The sequence below is a fragment of the Oncorhynchus tshawytscha genome, linkage group LG08 (genome assembly GCF_018296145.1).
Source record: "Oncorhynchus tshawytscha isolate Ot180627B linkage group LG08, Otsh_v2.0, whole genome shotgun sequence".
Lineage (NCBI taxonomy): Eukaryota > Metazoa > Chordata > Actinopteri > Salmoniformes > Salmonidae > Oncorhynchus > Oncorhynchus tshawytscha.
Genome location: NC_056436.1, coordinates 49,414,993 through 49,442,013, shown reverse-complemented (window position 1 = coordinate 49,442,013; position 27,021 = coordinate 49,414,993). Strand labels below are relative to the sequence as shown.

General features: G+C 41.9%; 1 protein-coding gene across 6 annotated transcripts; it reads left to right on the top strand.

The window, feature by feature from the left end:
• Window positions 1–1,278: 1,278 nt before the first annotated feature.
• LOC112256381 (septin-6) lies at window positions 1,279–27,021 on the top strand. 6 transcript variants are annotated; one of them, XR_002954396.2, is made up of 11 exons: window positions 1,279–1,376; window positions 3,583–3,697; window positions 5,659–5,854; window positions 7,171–7,357; window positions 9,481–9,642; window positions 10,396–10,492; window positions 12,359–12,527; window positions 15,447–15,579; window positions 16,999–17,189; window positions 19,354–19,504; window positions 22,631–27,021. XR_002954396.2 is itself a non-coding variant. In XM_042325595.1 (11 exons), the coding sequence occupies exons 1-10, from the start codon at window positions 1,347–1,349 to the stop codon at window positions 20,135–20,137; spliced, it is 1,284 nt and encodes a 427-aa protein (XP_042181529.1). In that variant the 5' UTR covers window positions 1,279–1,346; the 3' UTR covers window positions 20,138–20,182; window positions 25,411–27,021. The 6 variants fall into 6 exon arrangements, 5 of the variants coding, with proteins under 5 accessions (XP_042181529.1, XP_024285362.1, XP_024285361.1 ...); XM_042325595.1 differs by lacking the exon at window positions 19,354–19,504 and adding an exon at window positions 20,134–20,182 and having other exon boundaries at window positions 25,411–27,021; XM_024429594.2 differs by lacking the exon at window positions 19,354–19,504 and adding an exon at window positions 20,134–20,182.

Below are 27,021 nucleotides of genomic sequence, written 5' to 3'. Positions count from 1 at the left end.
AGATTGCAACGGTGCGTGACCATCTGGGTAGGGGCTGAGTGGCTAGGGTTGGAGGAAAGCGGCACAGAAAAGGAAACAAAGTAGGGGGGTTGCAGTGAGATTAGTAGGCAAACAGTAGTCTCTAGTAAAGATGAGGTCAAGGAGGGGAAAGAGAGAGTTGGAAAGAAAGTAATCGAAGGCAGGCGTCGGGAGGTTGAAGTCGGCAAGTACGAAGAGCGGTGAGCCATCATCAGGAAATGAGCTAATCAAGGGGTCAAGCTCATTGTGGAACTCTAAGGACACCTGGGGGGCGATTGATGACAACAATGTTAAGCTTGAGTGGCCAAAGTGTGACAAGTGACAGCATGGAATTCAAATGAGGAGATTGACAGGTGAGAGAGGGAGAAAGAGAAAATCTCAATTTAGGAGAAATGTGCCACCACCGCGACGACCAGATGCTTTCGGACTATGTGAGAAAATGTCAGGGCCAAAAAGTCAAGGGACTGAGATAAACTCACCGTTCTTGACTGCAGATCAGTAGTTCCGAACGCTGCCAGAGACCAGGAATTCCACATGGGTTGTGCGTGCAGGGTACACTTAATTAGAAGGGTTGCAGCCAAGGGGTGGGGAGCATCTGTAAAGCCTACAGGAAGAGGAGTGAACTGAGACACACATAGTTGCCAAAGCTACAAAAGAGCAAAATGAGATCATTTGAAAATAACTATCTAAAATGCTCAAGTGAGAGAGTGATGTGGAGCCTATCTCTCCTTCCTTTCATCGAATAACTTTTCAAAGGTAAATCGCAACCCCAATTTCAGCCTTTTCCCAAACCCTTCAAAAAAAATGCTTTTAGGTGAGAAGGTACTCCCAATCCCACTTTTACATCAGAACAAATAAGTTAGTTTTTTCACTATAAGCCAATATGTAGTTCATATACAGTGATTTGCGTTGTGGCATATGGAATGGTGTAGTAAAAGGCCTTCAACACTCCGTATTGTTCAGTGTCCCATGAAATTACACCATACATATAGATTCTACCGACCCTACTGGCTACTCCCAACCCCACTTTCACATCAGCATAAGGAATAGTTCTTTTTTTTCACTTTAAGCCCATATTGTCTACAATTCAGTCTAAACAATACGTCCCCCCCATACATTTCTTCTTGCATTTGCTTATAAACACAATACAAATCGACATTGAATAAAATGTTATCTATTTTTAATGTTATCCACCTTGCAATGTTTTTGAAATGCGGGCTTTTAATTTGAACGTTTCATCATTACCATAGGAAAGTGACGTCGTTGTTAGTGTTGCTAGCAGAGTGGTAGTGCAGCTTCCTACATAGGGTCTTCATAAAAAAATAACCATGGCGGCCACTGAAATAGCTAGGCAAGCGGTGAGTACTATAATTAAGGATGATTTTCTCGTTTTCTTTTGGCTAGGGCACCGTTGTAGCTTGCTAAAATGATTAATTTGGTTAATTAAGTACTGGGTGAATTGAACTCAAACGGCATGGATATATGTCGGTGGAAAGCCCCACTCGCCATGGTTGATGCAGCGTTTTTTTTTTAATAGGCTAACTCGATATCAAATTACCTCTATCACAACGTTACTATCGTAATGATACAATGCATTTAGATAAATATCGCTCATTTACGTAACCGCATGATTTATTAAGATACAAATTCTTGGGAACATTCGATAGTCTGCATTTGCACGCATGCGTTCGCTTTTATGGTTATCGTTGCGATCCAGTATCCTCATCATTTCTCCATGAAATCTGTAGTTACTTCACATTGATATGCTATTTTAAGGATATTAGGACTATATACATTTTTTTTATTCTGGACATTTCAAATTTCATGCATATCCGCCGTCTATCGTGGGTTCGATTCTGTTAGTAAGTTAGCCTATCGCGTTGTTTCTGTCAGCCCCGTTACTTTGTTTGCTGGGCGTTGTCTGATGTGCATAACGAGTCATATAGGGTACAACTGAGTGTGAATTATTTAATATTTGTATATAATATAGACCTAAATAAGAACGAGGGTAATGCGGATTCATCAAAAGTGGTTTCATTAATTTCAAAATGTGAGAGTCAGTAGGCTTGAAAAGTCACTGGGAGAAGGATTGGTAGTTGCCCAAAAGCCGGCAGATGGCGATGCTGAGTCGTTTAGACCATCAATACCGGATCAATATTGCCATCTGCCGGCCTTTCGGCTAGATTGGTAGGCTAACGTAAATCGGCTTTTCGTTTTGTGTGCAGTTAATTCAAACCGAAATGTATCAATGAATGGACGAGAACAACAAGCATTATGTCATTGTGCAACTCAAGATGTGTCTTTGATCCCAAGTAGGACTTGGGTTTGGGAATGCTGCACCTGCACATGTAGGCCAGCTGAGGAGTGTTTGTTTCGTCAAGAAAAACCATCTGTTAAACTAATAGCCTTTCAGCTGTTTAAACACAATTCCAACTATACAATTGACAACTGTTTACCCCAGTCTGCAGAACTATTTTCAACCTCTCCCATTTTAACTGAGCGGATTTTGCAGTCTGCCTCAATGCCACAATATATTTTCAAAACATTTAGGCCTTTTAGTGGTGGGGTTGCTTCAGTTAAGTCACTATTGAGGGCACGCTTTGGCAGTTCCATGTAATCTAAATTCCTTGCATTCCTGCTCACATAACCATCCTGTGCAGATGATGCAACTTCCTTCATGCACACACACATTTGTTTTACTGTCCTTGTGGGGGCCAAACCCCTAAACCTAACCCCTAACCTTAATTCTAACCCAAACCCAAATTGTAACCCTAACCCCTAAGCCTACAGCCTTCTTCATTGTGGGGACCGGTGAAATGTCCCTACTTGTCTGAATTGTCCTTGTTTTACGATCCTTGTGCAAACTTCTGGTCCTTACAAGGATAGTAAAACCAAACACACACACATTCATATCCATATTAGACCCTAATGAATTTAGGGTCAGGCCTACAACCATGTCACCTTGATCAAGTTGGGTCATTTGTTATGATACATTTATAACATAGAATTGTTACTCTCACACAAACATGCCATCGTTCTACTGTGCATGGTTTGTTTTCAACACCTGTACAGTCTGTAACTCTTAAAATGTGATGTTTTACTTTCCATATATGGACATTGTGGTTTCAACGGTCTAGACTGTGCAGTATGCAAATATGTTAGCAGGAAACAGGAAGTGTATCACAGCTAGAGTACCAGAGAATTTAGCTGAGGAGTTATCTTCATCGAATACAATGGAATGTGTCTGGCAAAAAAATCTAAATTGTAGCTTAAACCACAGAAGATTGTAGCTATGGTTAACACTTCAGTTTGTGCCTTAACTGCACGACCAGTAGTTGTGGGAGTGAATGTTTGAAATGTCATATTTCTGTGTAGTCTGGTCTTGCATGAAATGTGTAAACGGAAGTGAAATAATAATATTATGGTCAGCCTAATTTTTACCTAAGTTACCTTATCCATACCACCCCTGTTTCATATGCATCTGCGATTATACCCGGCTGTTAATGATTAATTACACACCTTTAATCAGTGTTTCTAATTTCAAAATCATTCTTTTGTCTTTAGGGAGAAGGTGCTCGTGCCGTCCCTCTAGCCGGCCATGTCGGCTTTGATAGCATGCCCGACCAGCTGGTCAACAAGTCTGTCAACCACGGCTTCTGCTTCAACATCCTCTGTGTCGGTGAGTGTGTCATGCGTAAAACCTCCCTTTTCTTCTCCTCAAGGCAAAATGGGAGCCCTTCTCCAATCCCCTATGTCAGGCGTTTCCACTGTAGATGTAAACCCAGTTCATTCTGTCTTTGTCCCACTTTGGTTGCTTCTCACTGGTCAGCAGTCAACTCTGATTACCGTAGCTCATTCATCTTCTGTCAGTCAAGCTATCGTCTGGGACTGGGGGTAGAAATGAAGACCCTAAAATGATTTCAGTCAAGTGTAATTCCGCATCTCCCCCCCAGTAATTTCAAAGCAATAGACACCAGACATGCATGTTTATTTCACTCCCTATATTAGTGTCTGTCTGTTACAGTATCCCAGAATTCAATTCAGGTGACCTAGGCCTCATTTTGAGGTTGTATACAACTTAGCTGAATGGTGTTTGGGCATAATTGACAGAGAGAGTTGTCATATAGATCTATTATGGTGAAATGGTCTGGTTATGCCTGTCGTCTTTTAGCCTTGTTTTGATTTATATGTTTAAACCAAATGGTACATTTAGTAAATTTGGTTGAAAGTAGGAAACCGAGAATACAATCCCCTCTCCATTTTACACACTCTGAATTACTTGAACGCTATCAGTGGCAATCAAAACATTCCAAAGCAATGCTAGAAGCCGAACGAACCTCTATTATTACAGCCTACTCTAAAGTCAGAGAAAGCAAAACAGTTGTAAACTGCACATAAAGCTTAAAGCCCCAGAAATGTGATCCGGAGGCTTGTGGTTGAGGTCTAAACAAAACAGCAAGAACTGAATCGAGAGCAACAACAAAAATTCAGCTGTAGTACAGCCCCGTTTTGAATTCATAACGACTGCTGTTTTTCTTCACTAAAGTTAGATTTTTAAGATGCTGGTACATTCAAATGTGAACCTTTGGATGTCAGGGCCCCATCTTTAGCAGGGGTTCAGCATGGGTCCCTACCAAGTGAGACGCTCATAGCTTAGTTCAGCCCTGAGAAGTTTCTATAAGGAAGATGAGCGACCACAGAAACCTCTCGACAAAGACCCGAGGTGGACGTTCTCTCTCAGACACAGGCACTGTGCTGTTCCATTCTATCCCCCTTTTACTATTTAGTGTGCACTGATGCGCTGTGAATAGAAGACTACTACCGTTGGCAGTCCTCTGCGTGCTCCATGTGTATATGTGGTGTCAGATGAACATAAATAGGCCTGCATCCCAAATGGCACCCTATTCCCTATGTAGCGCACTACTACTACTTTTCTGACCCAAAATATTTTCTGGCACTGGGAGAGGAAGGCGGCTGGCTCACTTGACTGATAGCTTTGCACAGTATGAGTTTGTCAGAGCGCATCGGGACATCCGTGACTCAGACCCATGCTGCCCTTGTTTGTTGCCAAGGTCTGTTCCAGATATCAACCATGGTGAACATATGATTAGCTTGTTGAAGCGCTGCCCTACTTACTCTTACAAGCACCCAAGATATTAGACGTTTCTTCGGCGAATCATTTTTATTCCGTTGGAAAGCTCCTCTCCTGCCAAAAGCAGCAGCAGAAGCCAGAGGGGTTCACACGTTACATTTAAGAAGATGTGAAACATGGGAAGTGTCCATATAATTAACATTCTGGTGGCATAGAGAGATCTGCTCTGCAGCCCGAGTCCAGATTGTAGAACTGCAGTCTTTTCAACAGGGATGCACAGTACTAAATACTGTCATGCACAGTATGTAATGTGCCTTTTTTAAGCCCACATTTATTCTGACAATGGCCCAATCTGGGATCTTCCCTGCTGTTTAATGGTCATTTCCAATAATGATATACTGTAGCCTACACCCGTTGATTATTGAAGAATATAGCTTATAAATGCCCAATGAGCTTAGTACAACTGCCTCACACAAACTCAAACTCCAGATACAGAGTCCACAAATAAAAGGACACAATAGGGAATTAACTGAAGGTGTGTGTTTTAGGGGAAACGGGCCTGGGTAAGTCCACTCTTATGGACACCCTGTTCAACACCAAGTTTGAGGGCGAGCCCACCCAGCACAACCAGCCAGGCGTGCAGCTCAAGTCCAACACATACGAGCTCCAGGAGAGCAACGTGCGCCTCAAGCTGACCGTGGTCAACACTGTGGGCTTCGGAGACCAGATCAACAAAGAGGACAGGTGAGAGACAATGACGTAGATCAACATGAATATAATGTGTGTGTGTGTGTGTGTGTGTGTGTGACTTTGGGTAGAGAGCCCCAGGTTCCTCTTCATGTGTCTAAGAGATGTTTAGACGGTACAAGAACTTATGAGTCACATTCATTAGGTACAAAACAGAAGAAAACTAATGAATACGATCTTGGTGTTTATATACCACTACCAAGAATGTGTTATCTTTCACTCTTATTCAACTTGTATTATCCCTCTCCCCATACCTTATGGAAACACAATAAACATACCCCGAGACTTGAGCCAGGCGTCTTCAGGGCTAAATCATACAGTGTTTTGTCTGTGGGAAAGGGAGGACTCCTCTACCTGTCACTTTCTCCCCTGATGGCAACATTCTAGTCAACGTGGGATCCAATTGTCTCCACTCTCTCTCTCCCTCCTGTCATGTGATCCTCATTCCTCGTCATGAGAGATCACAGAGAGAAAGGACGGATGATGTCATGTGAGCGCCAAGCCAGGCAGCTCTCTCTTGACCTCAGTCTGTCCCAGGCCCCTCTATCTGCTCTTGTTAGGGCACCGAGGGGGAGGCTGTGCTAGATTCAGGGAACCCTCTTGTAGGTCAGTGCTCCAGGTTCACACTGCTTCACATCAGTATCAAATGGTGGATGGGTGAATGGGAGCTAAGGGCTAGCAGTTAGCGGCATTCACCGCAAAGATAAGGCCACTTATTATGAGCAGCCATTCGGCTAGCTTCTTATGAGGGGGAGTGGAGGTGGGAGGAGATGTGTTGGGAGGGCGGGGGCTAGACCTGTGTTTAATCAGAGGTTCCATCTCTCCTTCGTACGTGTGGTGCATCTTCCCCTTCATTGATGGTGGTATGCCTTTGATGCCTCCCCTCTGCTCCCTGATCCGCGAGCTCCCAAATATCTTCCACCACCATGTTCTGCCCGATGACTCCCAGCTAATGAGACCCAGCTCAGCTGAATGAGGGATCAGCAGGTTCTTTATAGGGAGCTGAGCTGTACTCACTTAGCGAGCTAGCTACCTCCCACTGACTACGCTCTGTGACTAAAGAACAAAACTGGTTTTAATCTCTCACTCGAGATGCTTCACAACACCTTCTAATATTATAAGGTGGTGGAATTGTCTTCATTTTGAGTGAAACATTTTTAAAAAGGCAACAGTATAGCTACCCTTGAATCCTTCATAGACAATGGTAAGATATTTTCTCTTTTTGGTGCTTCGCTGTCATAAACCTAGTTACCTTATTACCTGTTTATCATGTGTTTATAACACATTAATAACACATGTTTTTCTCTCCTCAGCTACAAGTCCATTGTTGAGTTTATCGACACCCAGTTCGAGGCCTATCTGCAGGAGGAGCTGAAAATCAAGCGCACGCTACACAGCTACCACGACACGCGCATCCACGCCTGCCTGTACTTCATTGCGCCCACCGGACACTCTCTCAAGTCCCTGGACCTGGTAACTATGAAGAAACTGGACAGCAAGGTGAGCTGCAAAGCTAGCTAATTACACTATGATTCCAATGGATTAATGGGCTCAATTCCTGCATGGGCCAGATACAGTATACTAAGTTGGTCTATATGTGTCACTGTCAATGTTGTGTCACTGTCAAAGTCGCTTTGGCTCAAGATATCTGCTAAATTACCATATTATGCGATCCATTCATCGAACTCTGCTGATTTGAAGTGTCACGTGAAAAGCCGTCTTCCTAATATGATGGTAACCTCAGTTGAAGAGTCATATTTTTGTCATGGCTATTTATAAAATGCAGGGGGGGAGAAAGAGAGAGCTCTCTAGCCTCAAGATGATGGTGGCTCAAACTCTTCCACACACTTTGCATGCTCACAGATGCGCTCCTGTCCTGTGACTGCGTCGGTGTGGGTCAGCCGTGAAATGCAGGCCTTTGGTCGCCACGGTGACCGCTCACTCTGTTTTCCTAACGCCACCCCAAAAAGCCCTATTTGCATAGAGCCTTCCTGGATTTCTGAGAAAGGGGCTCCTCAGTGTTGCCAGAGCAGCTGTGCCCTACCCACCTCTCAGCCTCTCGCAACAGTGTGATCTTTGATCCAGAGCAGAAGCCTCCCTGTGTATACATCACACGGCCCTTAGCATCAGCCAAGCATCATTGCTGCGAATGACTGTAAAGCCCTCCAAGAGCTAGTGCAACTGGATGGCGTTTGAGTCCGGCCAAAGTGAGTGAAACAAAAGTTGGTTGTGCAGGAGGAAGTGCAGTGTCTCTTGAGTTTATGGGCAACAAGTGGTGGTGGGTGGATGTTTGACACAGACCCCCCTGCCTATTTGTGCTTCTTCAGTCCTGTGGGCTCCATTAAAGCGGATATTTGGATATACTGTATCTCTTCCCTCCCTCCCACTTCATGTTCTGCTTCTGTTTTTCACCAAACATGGGGGCTGGAGGAAGTGTTTCTTCTGGATCAGTAGGTTCTCATCAATTAACAATGTGTTTGGAGGGCTCTTCACGGGATGGAGAAAGCGTTGGAGGTTCACTAGTACTACTCTCTCTCACTACTCTTTCTGGTAAATGCTCTTACTGCTCTGCGCTGACAGTAAAAAAAAAAATCTCTACTTCGTTCCAAGCTCTGATTATGTCAGAAATGCACATAGATAAGCCGAATCGAAAATGCACAAATATTCCTGAAGCTAGTAGAGACTAGAGGTGTACAGATATAAAAAGACAAGCTATATATTTTTTTGTTTTCGTATCCGGCTAGATGATATCCCTGCTTTTGACCAAGGCACAAGGAATCCAGAGAAACATTAGGAAGGGAGGGAAGACCCATATCTCAGGGTCTATTCATATCCTGTCTTGGCCAGATGTTCCCCAATTGTCTCAGGAGGTTTAGCTAGCTAGCTGTGATGACCTGGCTGCATAGGAGATGCTCGCATGTAAATGTGATTTCAGTTTTGTTTTATAAATTATAAAATAGTTCTAAAACCCCGTTTTTGCTTTGTCATTATTGGGTATTGTGTGCAGGTAAATGGGGGGCTATTTAATCCATTTTAGAATAAGGGTGTAATGCAACAAAATGTGGAAGAAGTGAAGGGGTCTTAATCATTTCTGAATGCACTATGTGCTCATTATAGATTAATCTTATTCCTGTACTTAAAATAATTCTCAGTGGAGAAGCTCCATCAAAGGGCTTTTTAGTCCAGGAACTAGGCTTCATCTTTATCTGGGAAACCAACCATTAATGTGTGGAGCTGAGACTGGTTTTGTATGAAATATAATTATTCATGGCTTCAGTTGGAATGTAGATCCAATTTTAAACTATTTATTTTCAGTTGTTGTTTTGTCCTGGTGAAAGTATAGTGTTGTAAATTGCATTTGCATTGAGCCTCAAAGCCAATCTTTTATTTAGCTATATCCCAAAGTATCGGCATTATTTGTTTGCACCTTGTCATTGTGTCTTCAAAATAATTGTGATTCAGTGTGTTTTTATCTTGATGCAAGTCCGTAAGGTATAACAAGATCTGTGTTATTTGTATGTATTTTGATGGATTCTTTTGTATGCATGCAGCACACATCATTTCCTCATCAGCGGATAGCCTAATAACGTTTTAGAATCTAATTTAATCTCCTCAAATGAAAGGTCAACATCATCCCCATCATTGCCAAGTCAGATGCCATCTCCAAGAGCGAGCTGACCAAGTTCAAGATCAAGATCACCAGTGAGCTGGTCAGCAACGGCGTTCAGATCTACCAGTTCCCCACCGACGACGAGACGGTGGCAGAGATCAACTCCACCATGAACGTAAGCTAACCCTTCTCTGATGCCGCTCATTGTAGTTCAGTAGCATTTCAGCAAGTTTTATCAATACAGACTTACTAGTTATAGTTGAGAAGTATAAGTATGGACAAGGTTTGATTAGGGAGAAATATCATATGATGCGATTCTTGATTGTCTGTTATCATGGAAGAAATTTTTGAGGACAGGCACATTTGGGCTCCCGAGTGACGCAGCCGCCTTAAGCACTGCACCTCAGTGCAAGAGGCGTCACTGCAGTCCCTGGTTCAAATCCAGGCTGGAGCACATCCGGCCGTGATTGGGAGTCCCATAGGGAGGCGCACAATTGGTCCGGGTTTGGCTGGGCTAGGCCGTCATTGTAAATAAAAACATTTCTAAACGGATTTGTCTAGTTAAAAAAATAAAAAATAATAATTAGAAAACAAAATACATACAATACAGTGGATGAAATAATTACAGGCGTAGATATGGTTGTCTTTATTATGAATTGGGGTTTAGAAAAGGATTTTATGTTTATTTTAATATTTTATAGCAAAATGATGACCAGCCCTGTAGGGTTCACATACTTTCAAGCAGCACTGTATATACATTTGCAATTTTACGCCTAACATGACATGTCACGTGTAATTCAGTTTGTAATTGGTTCACTCTGCAATTGGTTCCCCTGTCAAGAGATATGCTCCAATTGATCAAAGTCTAAACAAATAAATAATGGAGTTATGTAATAGAGTGAATCCTTTCTCCACTACGGCTCTGCAGGGCCATTTGCCGTTCGCCGTTGTGGGAAGCACGGAGGAAGTAAAGATCGGCAACAAGATGGTGAAAGCGCGGCAGTACCCCTGGGGAACGGTGCAGGGTAAGCTAGGTCACGTATCACAGAGGAAATGGTAGGGAGATCCTCCCGCCATCATTTCCCTCCCACTCATTCCGCCCTAACTTCCTAAACAACTGCATTCATACCGTCAAGAGGGAAGCCATCACTGCTGCTTATGTAATCTCATTCATGTTTGTCTATTTAACACTGCATGGCTCCACTCTTGCATAAATGTATAACCTACAGCAGCTGTTGCTTGAGTCATGTCACTTAGATGGGGGGAAAAAACAAATCCCATATCAGAAATTTGAGGATTTATTATCTCAATAATGCTTGAAAAGTGGTAGATTGTGAAACCTGTGACGATTATCAGAGAAAGTTACTGACTTACCATAGAAATATGAAATGTCTCGTTATTTGGTTTCCTATGTTGTGCTCGTACGTATGTCAGTTTTGGCTGTGTGTGGATACGTGGGGGGTAGTATGAACTAGAGGTCGACCGATTAATCGGAATGGCCGATAAATTAGGGCCTATTTCAAGTTTTCATAACAATTAGAAATCTGTATTTTTGGGCGCCGAATTGCAGAATAAATGTTGAAATATTTTTTTTATGCCTTTAACTAGGCACGTCAGTTAAGAACACATTCTTATTTTCAATGACGGCCTAGGAACGGTGGGTTAACTGCCTTGTTCAGGGGCAGAACGACAGATTTTCACCTTGTCAGCTCGGGGGATCCAATCTTGCAACCTTACAGTTAACTAGTCCAACGCAATAACGACCTGCCTCTCTCTCGTTGCACTCCACAAGGAGACTGCCTGTTACGCGAATGCAGTAAGCCAAGGTAAGTTGCTAGCTAGCATTAAACTTATCTTATAAAAAACAATCAAACATAATCACTAGTTAACTACACATGGTTGATGATATTACTAGATATTATCTAGCGTGTCCTGCTTTGCATATAATCTGACTGAGCATACAAGTATCAAAGTATCTGACTGAGCGGTGGTAGGCAGAAGCAGGCACGTAAACATTCATTCAAACAGCACTTTCGTGCGTTTTGCCAACTGCTCTTCGTTGTGCGTCAAGCATTGCGCTGTTTATGACTTCAAGCCTATCAACTCCCGAGATGAGGCTGGTGTAACCGAAGTGAAATGGCTAGCTAGTTAGCGCACGCTAATAGCGTTTCAAACGTCACTCGCTCTGAGCCTTCTAGTAGCTGTTCCCCTTGCTTTGCATGGGTAACGCTGCTTCGAGGGTGGCTGTTGTCGTTGTGTTCCTGATTCGAGCCCAGGGAGGAGCGAGGAAAGGGACGGAAGCTATACTGTTACACTGGCAATACTAAATGGCCTATAAGAACATCCAATAGTCAAAGGTTAATGAAATACAAATAGTATAGAGGGAAAAAGTCCTATAACAACTACAACCTAAAACGTCTTACCTGGGAATATTGAAGACTCATGTTATAAGGAACCACCAGCTTTCATATGTTCTCATGTTCTGAGCAAGGAACTGAAACGTTAGCTTTCTTACATAGCATATATTGCACTTTTACTTTCTTCTCCAACACTTTTGTTTTTGCATTATTTAAACCAAATTGAACATGTTCCATTATCTACTTGAGGCTAAATTGATTTTATTGATGTATTATATTAAGTTAAAATAAGTGTTCATTCAGTATTGTTGTAATTGTTATTATTACAAATACATTTTTTTGGTCCTCCAATAATCTGTATCGGTATCTGCATTGAAAAATCATAATCGGTCAACCTCTAGTATGAACTATACCTAGCCCTGTCCTCACATGGAACACAAATACAATAGTGCTGGCCCGATGCTGTCTCTGACATTGTGCTCCACACTCTATTCAGTTCACTCTATGGGGTGTGTGTGTGTGTGTCGTCGGCAGTGGAGAATGAGAACCACTGTGACTTTGTGAAGCTGCGGGAGATGCTGATCCGGGTAAACATGGAGGACCTGCGGGAGCAGACACACACGCGCCACTATGAGCTCTACCGCCGCTGCAAGCTGGAGGAGATGGGATTCAAGGACACGGACCCCGACTGCAAACCCTTCAGGTGCGGCTGTTTCCCTTCATATTTCCTCCTTACTTCCTGTTTTCTCTTTCCTCCCTACATCCTTCCAAGACTGCGTAACAATTCTCCACCCTGCACACTTCCTGTCATGGATGTAGCTCTTTACACTTGTACCCGTATTCGGATTGAAAGTGTCAGATTTGGATACAGATAAGCACCTAAATTGGAACGCAGTGGATGTACCGTAACATGCTATACATGATGTCAGAGCTCATGGTCTCCACTTCACAGACCTGTATGGGTTTTGACTGACAGCCTTTCTGAACTTGAGCACCGCACGCGAACAAGAAGTTGCCCCCATCCCTCCTGATAATTGGGCGACTTTTGCTAATGTTTTGTTGTCTGAGTGAGGGAAAAGCTTTAAATTAAGAGGACTCAATGTATTTTAAAAGATGAGACATTGAGGAATATAATAAATACTGCTTTGATGTCATACAAGCAAGCCGAACACCCGTGAGTTCAAATGTGCACTCCACATTTCCATATCATGAAACCCATATATATATAGGATCAACGTATATAATCACTATGTTTGATGTACAGTTACAAGCATCTGAATGCACTCATGACTCCATTCCATGCGCACCAAAATTACCATCTGCTTCTCTGAATTGCCTTGTGAAGCCTAACACTGTAAGATCGTATTCAGAATGGACAGATTTGCGATTTATAATGGACCATTTTTGGATTGCGTAAACAACAACAGTAATTGTGTCAAGGCAGGGCTGTGTTCCAAACAAAACAACTACAAGTGTGCTTACTCTAGTTCCTTAGCGGCACAGCTAGGAGAGCTAAAAAAACCAAACATCTTCTTTGAGTCATAAAAGTGCATTGTTGAAATGACTTAGGAACTGTGCACGCTTTGAGAGGTGTTTGGCCACTTGGAAACACCAGTTAAATCTCTCTCTGACCTGTCATTTTTTTGTCTTATGTTGCACCTACCCCAAATGTTCAAAGAATATTCTTATCGTGTTACTGAATGTATCCAGAGTATTTGCAGATGTTGTTATCAACAAATGTGGCGAAAGTACAGTACATGTTAAATGCACATAAAATCAACAGGTGAATTGTTGTGTCCTCACTTTTTGTCTAATTTCCCCAGAATTTCCAAACTGTTCCCTTTTAATTTCCACCATGGTTTCTGTAAGAAACATTTCAATTTAGCCCTATCCATATAGTCCAATTCCCACGAGAGAAAGGGGTTTTAACAATGGTTGAAACTTTGGAATCACTAGTTTCCAATTCCTACCATCCCCTCAGTTAATCACAACCACTTTTTGCATTCTGATGTCAATTACAGTCTGATGTAATTCACTGTAATGTGAATGTAGGGACTTAGTACTAACATAGTGTCTTCGGAAAGTATTCAGACCCCTTAACTTTTCACACATTTTGTTATGTTACAGCCTTATTCTAAAATTGATTAAATAAAACAATTTATTCAGCAATCTACACACATGCACCCCATAATGACAAAGCAAAACAGGTTTCTTTTAATTTTTGCTAATATATTAAAACAAAAAACAGATACCGTATTAACATAAGTATTGAGCTGAGGCGCATCCCGTCTCCATGGATCGTCCCTGAGACGTTTCTACAACTTGATTGAAGTCGACCTGTGGTAAATTCAATTGATTGGACATGATTTGGAAAGGCACACACCTGTCTATGTACGGTCCCACAGTTGACAGTGCATGTCAGAGCAAAAACCAAGCCGTGAGATCGAAGGAATTGTCCGTAGAGCTCCGAGACAGGATTGTGTTGAGGCACAGATCAAGAGAAGGGTACCAAAACATTTATGCTGCTTTGAAGGTCCCCAAGAACACAGTGGCTTCCATCATTCTTAAATGGAAGAACCAAGACTCTTCTTAGAGCTGACCTCCCGGCCAAACTGAGCAATCGGGGGGGAAAAGGGCCTTGGTCAGGAAGTTTACCAAGAACCGGATGGTCAATCTGACCAGAGTTCCTCTGTGGAGATGGGAGAACCTTCCAGAAGGACAACCATCTCTGCAGCATTCCACCAATTAGGCCTTTATGGTAGAGTGGCCAGACGGCAGCCTCTCCTCAGTAAAAGGCACATGACAGCCCGCTTGGAGTTTGCCAAAACACACCTAAAGCCTCTCAGACCATGAGAAACAAGATTTTGGTATGATGAAACAAAGATTGAACTATTTGGCCTGAATGCCAAGGAAATGTGGCACCATCCCTATGGTGGTGGCAGCATCATGCTGTGGGGATGTTTTTCAGCACAAGGGACTGGGAGACTAGTCAGGGTCAAGAGAAATCCTTGATGAAAACCTGCTCCAGAGTGCTCAGGACCTCAGACTGGGGCAAACATTCACCTTCAAACAGGACAACGACCCTAAACACACAGCCAAGACAACACAGGAGTGGCTTCGGGACAAGTCTCAATGTCCTTGAGTGGCCCAGCTGGAGACAGGACTTGATCCCGATTGAACATCTCTGAAGAGACCTGAAAATAGCTGTGCAGCAGCACTCCCCATCCAACCTGGCAGAGCTTGAGAGGATCTGCAGAGAAGAATGGAAGAAACTCCCCAAAAACAGGTATGTCAAGCTTGTAGCGTCATACCCAAGAAGACTCAAGGCTGTAATTGCTTCCAAAGGTGCTTCCACAAAGTACTAAGTAAAGGGTCTGAATACTTATGGGCATGTGATTTTTAATATTTATGAATAAGCAAACATTTCTAAAAAAAAAACAGTTTTTTGTTTGTCATTATGGGGTATTATGTGTGGATTGATGAGGGGGAAATCAATTTTAATCAGTTTCAGTACAAAATGTGGGAAAAGTCCAGGGGTATGATTACTTTCCGAACGCACCGTATATGACTCATTAGTATGACTTAATTTCTGAATGTCCTCTTCCTGTCTGCTGGACCCCAGTCTGCAGGAGACGTACGAGGCCAAGAGGAACGAGTTCATGGGTGACCTGCAGAAGAAGGAGGAGGAGATGAGGCAGATGTTCGTCCAGAGAGTCAAGGAGAAGGAAGCCGAACTGAAGGAGGCAGAGAAAGAGGTTTGTGTGTGTACAGGAAGGTTTTTCCATTACCAGTTAAATGCTTTAATTCTGCCACATCATCAAGCATCCTACCAACCTCACAAGAACTAGGGTTACATGTGCCACATCTCCATTTGTACTCAAAGCTACAGATATCTGTATACTTCTGGCCCCTCCTTGGACACTGTGTTAACTAATCTTCAGACGAGCTTCAATGCCATACAACTCTCCTTCCGTGGCCTCCAACTGCTCTTAAACGCAAGTAAAACTAAATGCATGATTTTCAATCGATCGCTGCCCGCACCTGCTCGCCCGTCCAGCATCACTACTCTGGACGGCTCTGACTTAGAATACGTGGACAACTACAAATACCTGGGTGTCTGGTTAGACTGTAAACTCTCCTTCCAGACTCACATTAAGCATCTCCAATCCAAAATTAAATCTAGAATCTGCTTCCTATATCTCAACAAAGCATCCTTCACTCATGCTGCCAAACATACCCTTGTAAAACTGACATTCCTACTGATCCTCGACTTCGGTGATATCATCTATAAAATAGCCTCCAACACTCTACTCAACAAACATGATGCAGTCTATCACACTGCCATCCGTTTTGTCACCAAAGCCCCATACACTACCCACCATTGCGACCTGTACGCTCTCGTTGGTTGGCCCTCGCTTCATACTCGTCGCCAAACCCACTGGCTACAGGTTATCTACAAGTCTCTGCTAGGTAAAGCCCCACCTTATCTCAGCTCACTGGTCACCATAGCAGCACCCACTCGTAGCACGCGCTCCAGCAGGTATATCTCACTGGTCACCCCCAAAGCCAATTCCTCCTTTGGTCGTCTTTCCTTCCAGTTCTCTGCTGCCCATGACTGGAACGAATTGCAAAAATCTCTGAAGCTGGAGACTCGCATCTCCCTCACTAGCTTTAAGCACCAGCTGTCAGAGCATTTTACAGATCACTGCACCTGTACTTAGCCTATCTGTAAACAGCCCATCTATCTACCTACCTCATCCCCATACTGGTATTTATTTATTTATTTTGCTCCTTTGCACCCCAGTATCTCTACCTGCACATTAATCTTCTGCCAATCTACCATTCCAGTGTTTAATTGCTATATTGTAATTACTTCGCCACAATGTCCTATTTATTTCCTTAACTTACCTCATTTGCACTCACTGTATATAGACTTTTTGTTTTCTTTTGTTCTACTGTATTATTGACTATGTTTTGTTTATTCCATGTGTAACTCTGTTGTTGTATGTGTCGAATTGCTACGCTTTATCTTACCCAGGTCACAGTTGCAAATGAGAACTTGTTCTCAACTAGCCTACCTGGTTAAATAAAGGTGAAATAAAAAAATTAAAAAAATATCACACCTTCTAAATGAGTTTCTATCTAAGACGTGCGTTTTCTCCCTCGCCACACAGCTGCACGAGAAGTTTGACCGGCTCAAGAAGCTGCACCAGGATGAGAAGAAGAAGCTGGAGGACAAGAAGAAATCCCTGGATGACGAGCTCAACGGCTTCAAGCAGAAAAAGACGGCCGCCGAGCTCCTACAGTCCCAGGCCCAGCAGGCAGGGGGCTCCACCACACTCAAGAGGGACAAGGAGAGGAAAAAGTAAGTATCTCCTTCCACGTTCAACTCCCTCCTCCTCACACAGCAGGCATAGGTGTTCAGGGTCGTTTTCATTAGGCACCCAAACAGAAGATAACGTCACGAAACAGGGAGAGACTACCTGGACCTGTCAAATGAGAAATGCTAATTTTCATGTTCCATTGCGTAACGTTTTAACACGTTTGCTGTTGCGTGCCCTAATGAACACAACCCAGCTATCCTTGAGGATTCCTTAGGTATACTGGACCGGAGCTGTCTGGATGTTACAACCTGATCTAGGAGGATCAAAGAACAACTGGATAAATTGTCGCTATAGTGTTTCCCCAAGATCGTTTTCCAGGCAGGGCGCAAAGGCCCCCAAATCAACATTTAGGGCCTCATTAACCAAAATGAGAGGTGTCCGCCCAAACAATAATACGGGAAACACTAGGTCATTAATTCCACTTAGAATAGATGCCATCTAAATTATTTATCAAAATAATGAGTAAATGTATTATTGTCCCTGCCTATCCCATGTATGCACAGTGGCAAGAAAGAATATGTGAACCCTTTGGAGATCCATGTATTTCTGCATAAATTGGTAAAAAATGATTTTATCCAAGTCACAACAATAGACAAACACAGTCTGCTTAAACTAGTAACACACAAACAATTCTACGTTTTCATTTCTTCATTGAACACGCTGTGTGAACATTCACAGTCCAGGGTGGGAAAAGTATGTGAACCCTTGGATTTACTAACTGGTTGACCCTCCTTTGGCAGCAATAACCTCAACCAAACGTTTTCTGTAGTTGCGGGCCAGACCTGCACAACGGTCAGGAGGAATTTTGGACCTTTCCTCTTTACAAAATTGTTTCAGTTCAGCAATATTCTTGGGATGTCTGGTTTGAACCGTTCTCTTGAGGTCATGCCACAGCATCTCAATCGGGTTGAGGTCAGGACTCTTGACTGGGCCACCACCCCAGAAGGCGTATTTTCTTCTGTTGAAGCCATTCGGTTGTTGATTTACTTCTGCGTTTTGTGTCGTTGTCCTGTTACATCACCCAACTTCTGTTGAGCTTCAGTTGGCGGACAGATAGGCTTTCCAGCTTTTTGCAAGTCAACAGTTTTTAATCTTAGGTCTTCTGTTCTAGGCATGGGTCACATCAGAATAGCAAACTCAAATTTTGTGTGAGTTTTTTATAGGGCAGGGCAGCTCTAACCAACATCTCCAATCTCGTCTCATTGATTGGAATCCAGGTTAGCTGACTCCTGACTCCAATTAGATTTTGGAGAAGTTATTAGCCTAGGGGTTCACATACTTTCTCCAACCTACACTGTGATTGGTTAAATGATGTATTCATCATTTGTCATTTTGTCTGTTGTGACTTAGATGAAGATCAGATACAATTTTATGACCAATTTATGCAGAAATCCAGGTAATTCCAAAGTGTTCACATGCTTTTTCTTGCCACTGTACATCTGGCGATACAGAAGATGGACGAATCAAAATATAAATGTTGTATGCATGTGGACCACTTTACTGGTGTGCGACACTGTACACTGTTGCATCAGCCGCACCTCAGATATGAAGAGGCCTGGCACACACCACACGTAAACAAATGACTCGGCCATTAATCAAAGCTTTCATTTGCCTTATGTCGATGCATTTGTAGGAATTATTTTCCTGACCACCGCTTTGGCTTGTCCCATTAATGTCACCAAGCACTGAGTGGTTTCTCTCCCCAGTCTAATGGATTAGCGATAACCAACGTAGCTGGCTCTGATTACATTGAAATGGAGGAGCAATAGATGAATAGATGCTCCCTAAGGCTTAGTTTAGCAGTTTAGCAAGCGCTTTCTCTTATGCCTTCATAACTATGGTATAGAGGTGGACTTGCTATTTTTCTCCTCCAAAATGAACATACATATGCACCAGAGATTAGGATCGCTGTCACTTTACTAGGATTTTACATTGTTTTCTATCCACCTTTATTATACAGAGTACTGTAGCTAGTAATATCCTGAACCCTTCTCTGGCCCTCAACGTAAACCAGATTCATCTACATTAGATTTGGTATTACAGTAATCTGATTGTATTGAACCCAGGCTAGTGAGACTGCTGGTATAAGTCTATATCCCATAGGAATGTTGGTTCAGTAATTGTGACGTTTTGTTTTACCTGTAGTATCAGGCTGCAGTAGGAGTGCCGTGTTGACAGTTAGAGGTTGTTGTCGTGGGTCCCTTCATGTTGGTAATCACTCCTGGTTGTCTATTCAAACTGATGCGAGCCTTGCCACCTGCCCTGTTAGAAAGGATGAAGACACTTGCACTGAGAGGTTTTTAAAAAAAAAATTATTTATTATTTTCTTTACAGTTCTTCTGTCATTTCTCTCTGCTATCTCTAAACTCTGTAGTTTTTCCTCCTCCCTTTCACTTAATGTTTCTGGGTTACTGATCAAAACATTATTGGCCAGTTTCCCGAACATAGATTAAAGCATTGACCTGGACTAAAAAGCCTAGCTTAGTCTTGTCTGAGAAACTGGCCCGATGAATGCTAGTTAGTACTTCCTCATTTGCTAAACCTTTGGATCCCAACTTGGCCTCTCTATTTCCTTATCTTGTTCAAAACATAATCCTGTTGATAGCTTGGGCTACAAAACCAATGTTTTATTCAGTCACCAAGGACATGAGCATGGCATGTTTTAATGAGTGGTGTAGATGTGACATGGAGAATGTGTATGTGTTGCTGTGTTTAAGACCACTCGGAAACTCAGAAACTTGGAAACTTGTTGTAGAAAGATAAGGGCCGAGTTTCCCACTTGGAAATATCTGAATCAACCAATAGGATGCTCTACGCCTAAAAAATATGTACATTTTAACTCGGAGATTCCAAGTTGTCTTGAATGCACCATATGTCTCCCATGAGTCCATGTGTCACCTATGTTGCATCCATGCTGTTTTACAGTTAACTCCTCCCCCCACTTGCTGCATGCTGCATGAAACATCTTGTCTTGGTAAGGCTTGCTCTCTCAACTGTTCCCCTGGTAACCAATGACAAAAAGCACATATATTTAAATACAAATTTAAAAAAACATCTAAATCAAATGTCAGTTAAACACATATTTGAACTTAAATGAAAAGGACAAGGAAGTCCTTAAATGTAAAAAAAAAAAAAAAATTAAGTAACAGTATTTTAACTTCTAGTAGCTGTTATAAATGCAGGCAACATCTGTACAGTAGGCCTACTTTCAAAACATTACTCTATATTTTACACTAATCAGACCTGGGTTCAAATACATGTCTTTGATTTTTTGGTATTTCAAATACTTTTGTCTGTGTATTTGAGTATTTTAAAATACATAGCCCAAAACAAGTACTTTTATTTCAGTATTTGAATTATTTGCAAAAAAATAGTCTACCAAATAGTTTGAGAGTATTTTCAAATACACTACATGACCAAAAGTATGTGGACAGCTGCTCGTTGAACATCTCATTCCAAAATCATGGGCCTTAGTAGATGGTCCAACCTTTGCTGCTATAACAGCCTCCACTCTTCTGGGATGTCTTTTCACTGGATGTTGGAACATTGCTGGTGGGACTTGCTTCCATTCAGCAACAAGAGCATTAGTGAGATCGGGCACTGATGTTGGCCGATTAGACCTGGCTCGCAGTTGCCGTTCCAATTCATCCCAAAGGTGTTCGATGGGGTTGAGGTCAGGGCTCTGTGCATCAAACACATTTGAGATGAATTGGAACGCCGGCTACGAGTCAGGCCTAATTCCCCAACATCAGTGCCTGACCTCGCAAATGCTCTTGTTGCTGAATGGAAGAAATTCCCACCAGAAATGTTCCAACTTCTAGTGGAAAGCCATCCCAGAAGAATGGACGCTGTTATAGCAGTAAAGGGGGGACCAACTCCATATTAATGCCCATGATTGTGGAATGAGACATACTTTTGGTCATGTAGTGTACATTAAAATATTCAACTTGTCTTTTCAAATCAAATATATCTGAATACGAATGTATTTGAGATATTTAAAACAGTATTTGAAATCCGGTTCTGATACTAATTCAATACAACAAATCTTTGTAACAAATCCCATAACATTTGTGTTCGTACATTTTATTAATGTCTGTATCCACCCACGGCTTAGCTAAAGATGACATCACTGCCGCAGAATTGGATCATATCCTGTGGTTGGCTGTGCCTGTGCCAGCCTCTGCTAGAGTTTCAAATTAAATCAGCAAGTTTATTAGCATCTGTCTGATGTGCTGCCCCATCTGCCCTCTGAAACCACAACAATCTGCTTTTGTGGTCCACCCCTGCCCTTCCCGGCCCTGCCTAGCCACTACACAAAGAGCATTCAGAGTCCAGCAGGAACTGCAGGATCGCACTAGTGCGCCGTTCAGCCTTTAGAGCCAATTCTTGTGTGTTTTTTTTTTTTTAATAGCATTTTTTTCTTGATTCTTCAGCTATTTGACGCCTAGCTCTTTGATGATTCCATTTATTTTATTTTTTTAAATGAGAGCTACACTATTTGTACAGATTCAGCCATAGAGGGTGGGAAAGGAAGACATCTGTCTTGCGATCTGTAAACTACTGCTTCTGGGCTGGCTCATCTTCCAAGACTTTAGTTAAATGTGATGACAAACAGCCTGCTGTCTCAGTGTTGCTGTGTCATTCTGGACAACGTTCACAGGAAATGAGCCGTGTGAAATGAACAGAGAAGTCAACCATAGAGAGACACTGCATTTTTCTAAGGCCCCGTAGGAGCAACTTTGAGAATGGATCGCATAACTTTTATAATGGTCAATTCAGGATAAATGATCTAGTTTGTAATAATCATGTATCCCTCCCTGGTTAATCTCGGAAACAGAAATGTTGCTAGATAGCAACGTTTTAGATTCATTTATTTACACTAGACGATTTACCGTGGTTAACATTTACATCTGTGTTAGTCCATTAAGTAAGTAGCCTTACACAAGGCCTGAATGGTTAATAGGAGCAGGAGCCTATCTCCTGTGACTGTAGCGTGAGGCAGCTTGATGTACAAGCAGAGCCCCCCCCTGGACAGGACGTTAGTTTATCGCAGGGCCTTACCTCCAATATATCTCCTTAATGCCGAGTGTCAAGCAGAGACGCATTGGGTCCCATTTTTACAGTCCTTGGTATGACTCGGACGGGAACTCCAAATCTTCTAATCTCAGGGCGGACTCTCTAACAACAAGGCCACTGAGTTGGTGTTTTAGCTCATTAGCATACCAAATAAATGTTCTTTCTACGTATACCCTAAATCTCCCCACCTCCATACACTCATAAGTCTTATTAACAGTAACCACCTTAACACATGTTCCTTCCGACATTACATTTGACCAATAACATGAATGATTCTGTCATTTGATTGAAAAAGTTTGTCTACTAGTGTTGTTAACGCGTAATGCTCCTTCTCTCTTATTTCCAGTTCAGGATTCCTGTAGAAAAGTGCTTCCTCCCTCAGCCAGCTGTGAATGAGTTTTCACCCCATCCTTGGCAGTGCCATGCTGTTCTCTGTGCCCTCCTGCCCCCCCCCATTCCAACCCCCGCACATGCCCCTGCTCTGAGGAAGAATCCAGCCATTACTGTGAATGGGAATCCTTGACTCGAATGCATGCTTCTTTTATACGTTCTTTCACAAGTCATCATTCTGCGTTTGCCTGTTTTTTTTTTATGTTGGAAGGTAGACCTTCTCTTTTTGTTTGTTAGCCTGTTTCCGCACGACTGAGTGTGCTTTTAACTTTAACATGCGCAACTACTGTTTTGACCGGCAGGAGTTTGTGGAGGCTAAGGTGAAACGCACATCCACTATGGTCTGACCAAGCGAGTGGTGTGTGTGTGTGTGTGTGGTATGTAGTCTGTGCTCATTGCATATACTTGGCAGGGGCAGCATATTCACGTCCATGTTTCATACTACCACTATTCTACTCACTCCACTAAACCACTCCAGTAGTTTGAGATAATGAAGATGTGCACTGATATCGTATTGGCATACAATGCATAATTATTGAAAATGAAGACACAATCGTAGTACGTTTCTAAATGAAGGCATGTTGTCCACCGCCCATTAAGAGTAGCCTGGTCCCAGATCTGTTTGTACTTTTGCCTACTCTAAACATTGCATGACTATCAGTTACAGGAAGTTGGAATGATAGCGCAAACAAACTGGTGCCGAGGCTATCAAGACAGTGTGTGTTAATAGTGAACTGCTGATGTTATTTCATCTTAGCCTGGTGCATGTGAAGACATTCATGCTTTCTCACCATCTCTTTGCCATACCTCATTGTTTTTAATATACTTTGTTATCTGCATACTTGTTAGCTTTTGACGTTTTACACAAATATGATTTTTATATTTCTATTGCAATTGGGACTTTTTTAATGTATATTTTTTATATATATTAAAGCACATTTTATTCCAATTAAACAAAAAACAATCATGTAGGGATCAGTATTACACTTGTATCAGTGTTACACAAAAAAGACTTAATATCCAAAGGAAATAAAGCGTGAATTTCACCAAATATTTCAACTGTGGCCACGATTATTGTGTATGAAATGTATAATCAAGCAGTATTTTAAACATAACAGTGTGTGAGTGGGTTCTGAAAATGTGAGGATATAAGGGTTTCACATAGATTCTGACTACAGTTGGAAACACTTGGTTTGGTCTAGATATTTAACTCCTTCAAGGGCTTTGAGATATCCCGCCATTGTTATTGTCAAAACAACTCTCCTTACAGAGCAAAATTGTCTGCAAACCTGAATTCATAGGGCTGGATCCTAACTTGGACTTTCTTATTAATCATGCCTTGAAGTCAGTAGAACACTTGCATGAGCATTTAAGTTAGGTGCATAAATGTCATGTTAGTATTCAGCCTTATAGTGCTGCACTGCTTTTGTCCGAACAGACTGAGCCAGTAGTCATTCTCCATTCCTCCTAGAGAAACAGGATTGGAACACTCCATTGTTTGGCAGATGAGTGTGAGCGCCAATGAGATTGTTGGTTTTTAATTTCAACTCCACTTCCTTCTCATCTGTATCTTGAGGACAGGGTGTTGTTTATCAGGAAAATATTTCTAAGAACCCCTACACCACCCTCCAAAAATATGTCTGTGTCCTTGCTCAATATAACCCACATGCCTTTGTACGGTGACACAGGTCAGACAGTTGGTCTGATGAGTCAAATGTCCACAGATGTAGGTATTTTGTTTTCATCTAAATGTATCGAAATGAGTCGCTTACGTACTTACACATTCTTGTACAATGGTGTAGTAGGTGTGGTTTACAACTTCTCACAATCCCTTCTCAAATTGCTCTTTGTCTCAATGTCTCTGGGGGAACTGTTGTCCTAAGCTCTATGGGTTGGCAGGGTGTGCCTTGGTGTGTGGTCATTCATACATACTGTGCTTTAGTTCCTCTGCTCACTGCTCTGTGTGTATTTACCTTTCCTTTGCAGTAAACCCTGGCTCTGCACTGAGTAGGTGCTTCCACCCTCAAGCTTTGCTAAGGGACCAGGCTTTGTGGGTAGCGGGTACCCCAAGGCTGAGGAGAGGCATTGTGAACCCACCCTTCTGGGTTAAAAAAAAACAAACATTCATCTGCTTTATGTATTAACAAAAGGATTCCCCTATCTGTATTTCATTGCTGCTCTATGTGCTGACTCTGTGGCTAAATCTGTCTTTTGCGTATGGTTATGCTTTTTTGTCATGTCGTGTTTTTGCTGTGCTGACTGACTAATATCACCATTTGCTTCTGTAGGGATAGATATTTTCTGGACTGTTTTTGTTGTGCACTTCTTGGTAGTTTTCCCATCATTATTAGGTTTAAGATTGTCTGTTTTGATTTATTAACTGACACTGAATACCTTTTTTGTAATTTACAGAGGACATAATATCTGCTGCAAGCAGTCCTCACAAGCAATTTATTCAATGTTTTAAATCCGTATTATGCTCAAATTGAATTGGTCAGCTCAAGTACTGTAGTATTTTATTATGAGTAGTTATTTTAGCTTACCACACAGACATTGCATTTGTAACAGAGTTAGTGTCATTTGAAGTACAGTAGCAACTATACATGCGTTAGGAAAACCCAAATACGTATGGTCTTCCCTCCCCAAAATGTCAGTAATCCTTCTGGTAGGCACTGTTGCTCTCCCTGACTGCTTGGGCATCTCTTGTAACCTTGCATTTGTCTCCTTTCTCTCTAGCTTCTTTTAATCTGTCTTGGCCACCTGTCTGAAGAGGGGATTGCAGCTTCAACAAGAACTAAGCACCCATTTCCTCTTCCTGTCTTTTCTCACTGCATCAACCTTTTTTTAACTTCCATCTCATCTGCTTTGTTGAACATGGCCGTATGTGGACTTCACATGGTATTTTTTGGATAGTTTACCTTTTGCCACCTAATCAAGGTACACTTTGGCAAGTGGGAGTCCTTCACTGATAATATTTTGCAGATCTGTCTTGGTGTATGAATGAACAAAGCTTTGTTCAGGTGCTCAGGTAGGATTCTAAACAGTTGTTCAAGAGAAAAACATCAAACCAATAGTTTCATCATACCATTTGTGGCAGAGCCAAGGCTCTGGATTAATTTATATTTTGCATAAAACTATCAGAACTTAATTGACAGTACATTTTAAGAAAGTCTTTATGTAATAACGTTCAATCATATATTCAGTCCATTTTGAGAAAGACTGTTTTGAAATAACCATTACAAATAGCCTATTATTAATGTGCTCATCATTCAAAGGGGGGTTATGATTTTTATTTATTTAACTAGGCAAGTCAGTTAAGAACAAATTCTTATTTACAATGACTGCCTACCCCGGCCATAGCCTAACCCGGACGACGCTGGGCCAATTGTGCGCCGCCCTATGGGACTCCCAATCACGGCCAATTGTGATACAGCCTGGAATTGAACCAGGTTCTGTAGTGACACCTCTAGCACTGTGATGCAGGGCCTTAGACTGCTGCACTACTCGGGAGCCCCTATGAATACAAATAGCACAACCCAGATCTCAATAAAGCACTGATAAACCCGCCATATTTATTTGGTGATTGATAGTGCGACGTCTTACCTTGCGTGTGAGTAGTAGAAACTTTTGTCAATACGGATTTAAAAACCATAGGACAATTGCGATCCAAATAAATACAGTATTCTTTGTTCACTGCATAGGTTGTTTCATTGGAAATCAGAAGAGCCAAAGACATGTTCATGTCAAGCACTTATTTAGTGAAAACACCTTTTCCGTACTGAAATGCCATGTAGGTCGCATTTAATGCCCTTTTACGCATTGTGCTTGAACTACCATCAGTCTATTCTGTATTTTGCATGTCTTTTTCTTTCATCACCTCTGTGATCTTGACCTTTTGCTCCCCATTGTAGTTTTCTCCCCTAACAGTTTTGCACTCTTTCACATTTGATGCTCTATTGTTTGGACCAGTTTAATCTTGTGTATTACTAGTTGTTATGTGCAGTTATACCCCTCTCCACAATTTCCGGCACCCATATTGCCAAATATTACAATGAGATGGAGTTGAATCCTAGATACAGATAGATACTCATGCATTTGTATAATTTATAAGGATATATTTTGTGTATGGAAGTGGAGACCTGTTTTATGAAATATGATCTTTGGATGTGACTCTTCTCTCTGTGTAAAGTTACATTTTGTTGTAAGAAATTGCCATACATTTTTCTAGCATCTGCCATAATCACCCCTCCTAGTCAATTACCTGTCCACACCACAAATTAATGATAAAATATGTGATTGTAGTTTGATTCCATTTATGTACATTTTCAATAAAATTATGATGAAAAA

Coding starts and splice junctions, on each gene's coding strand:
- LOC112256381 (XM_024429591.2), top strand. CDS start 1,347: ATGGCGGCCACTGAAATAGCTAGGCAAGCG. Junction 9,643..10,395: donor AGATCAACTCCACCATGAAC/GTAAGCTAACCC, acceptor ACGGCTCTGCAG/GGCCATTTGCCGTTCGCCGT. Junction 17,190..24,660: donor AGGGACAAGGAGAGGAAAAA/GTAAGTATCTCC, acceptor TTTCCTTTGCAG/TAAACCCTGGCTCTGCACTG.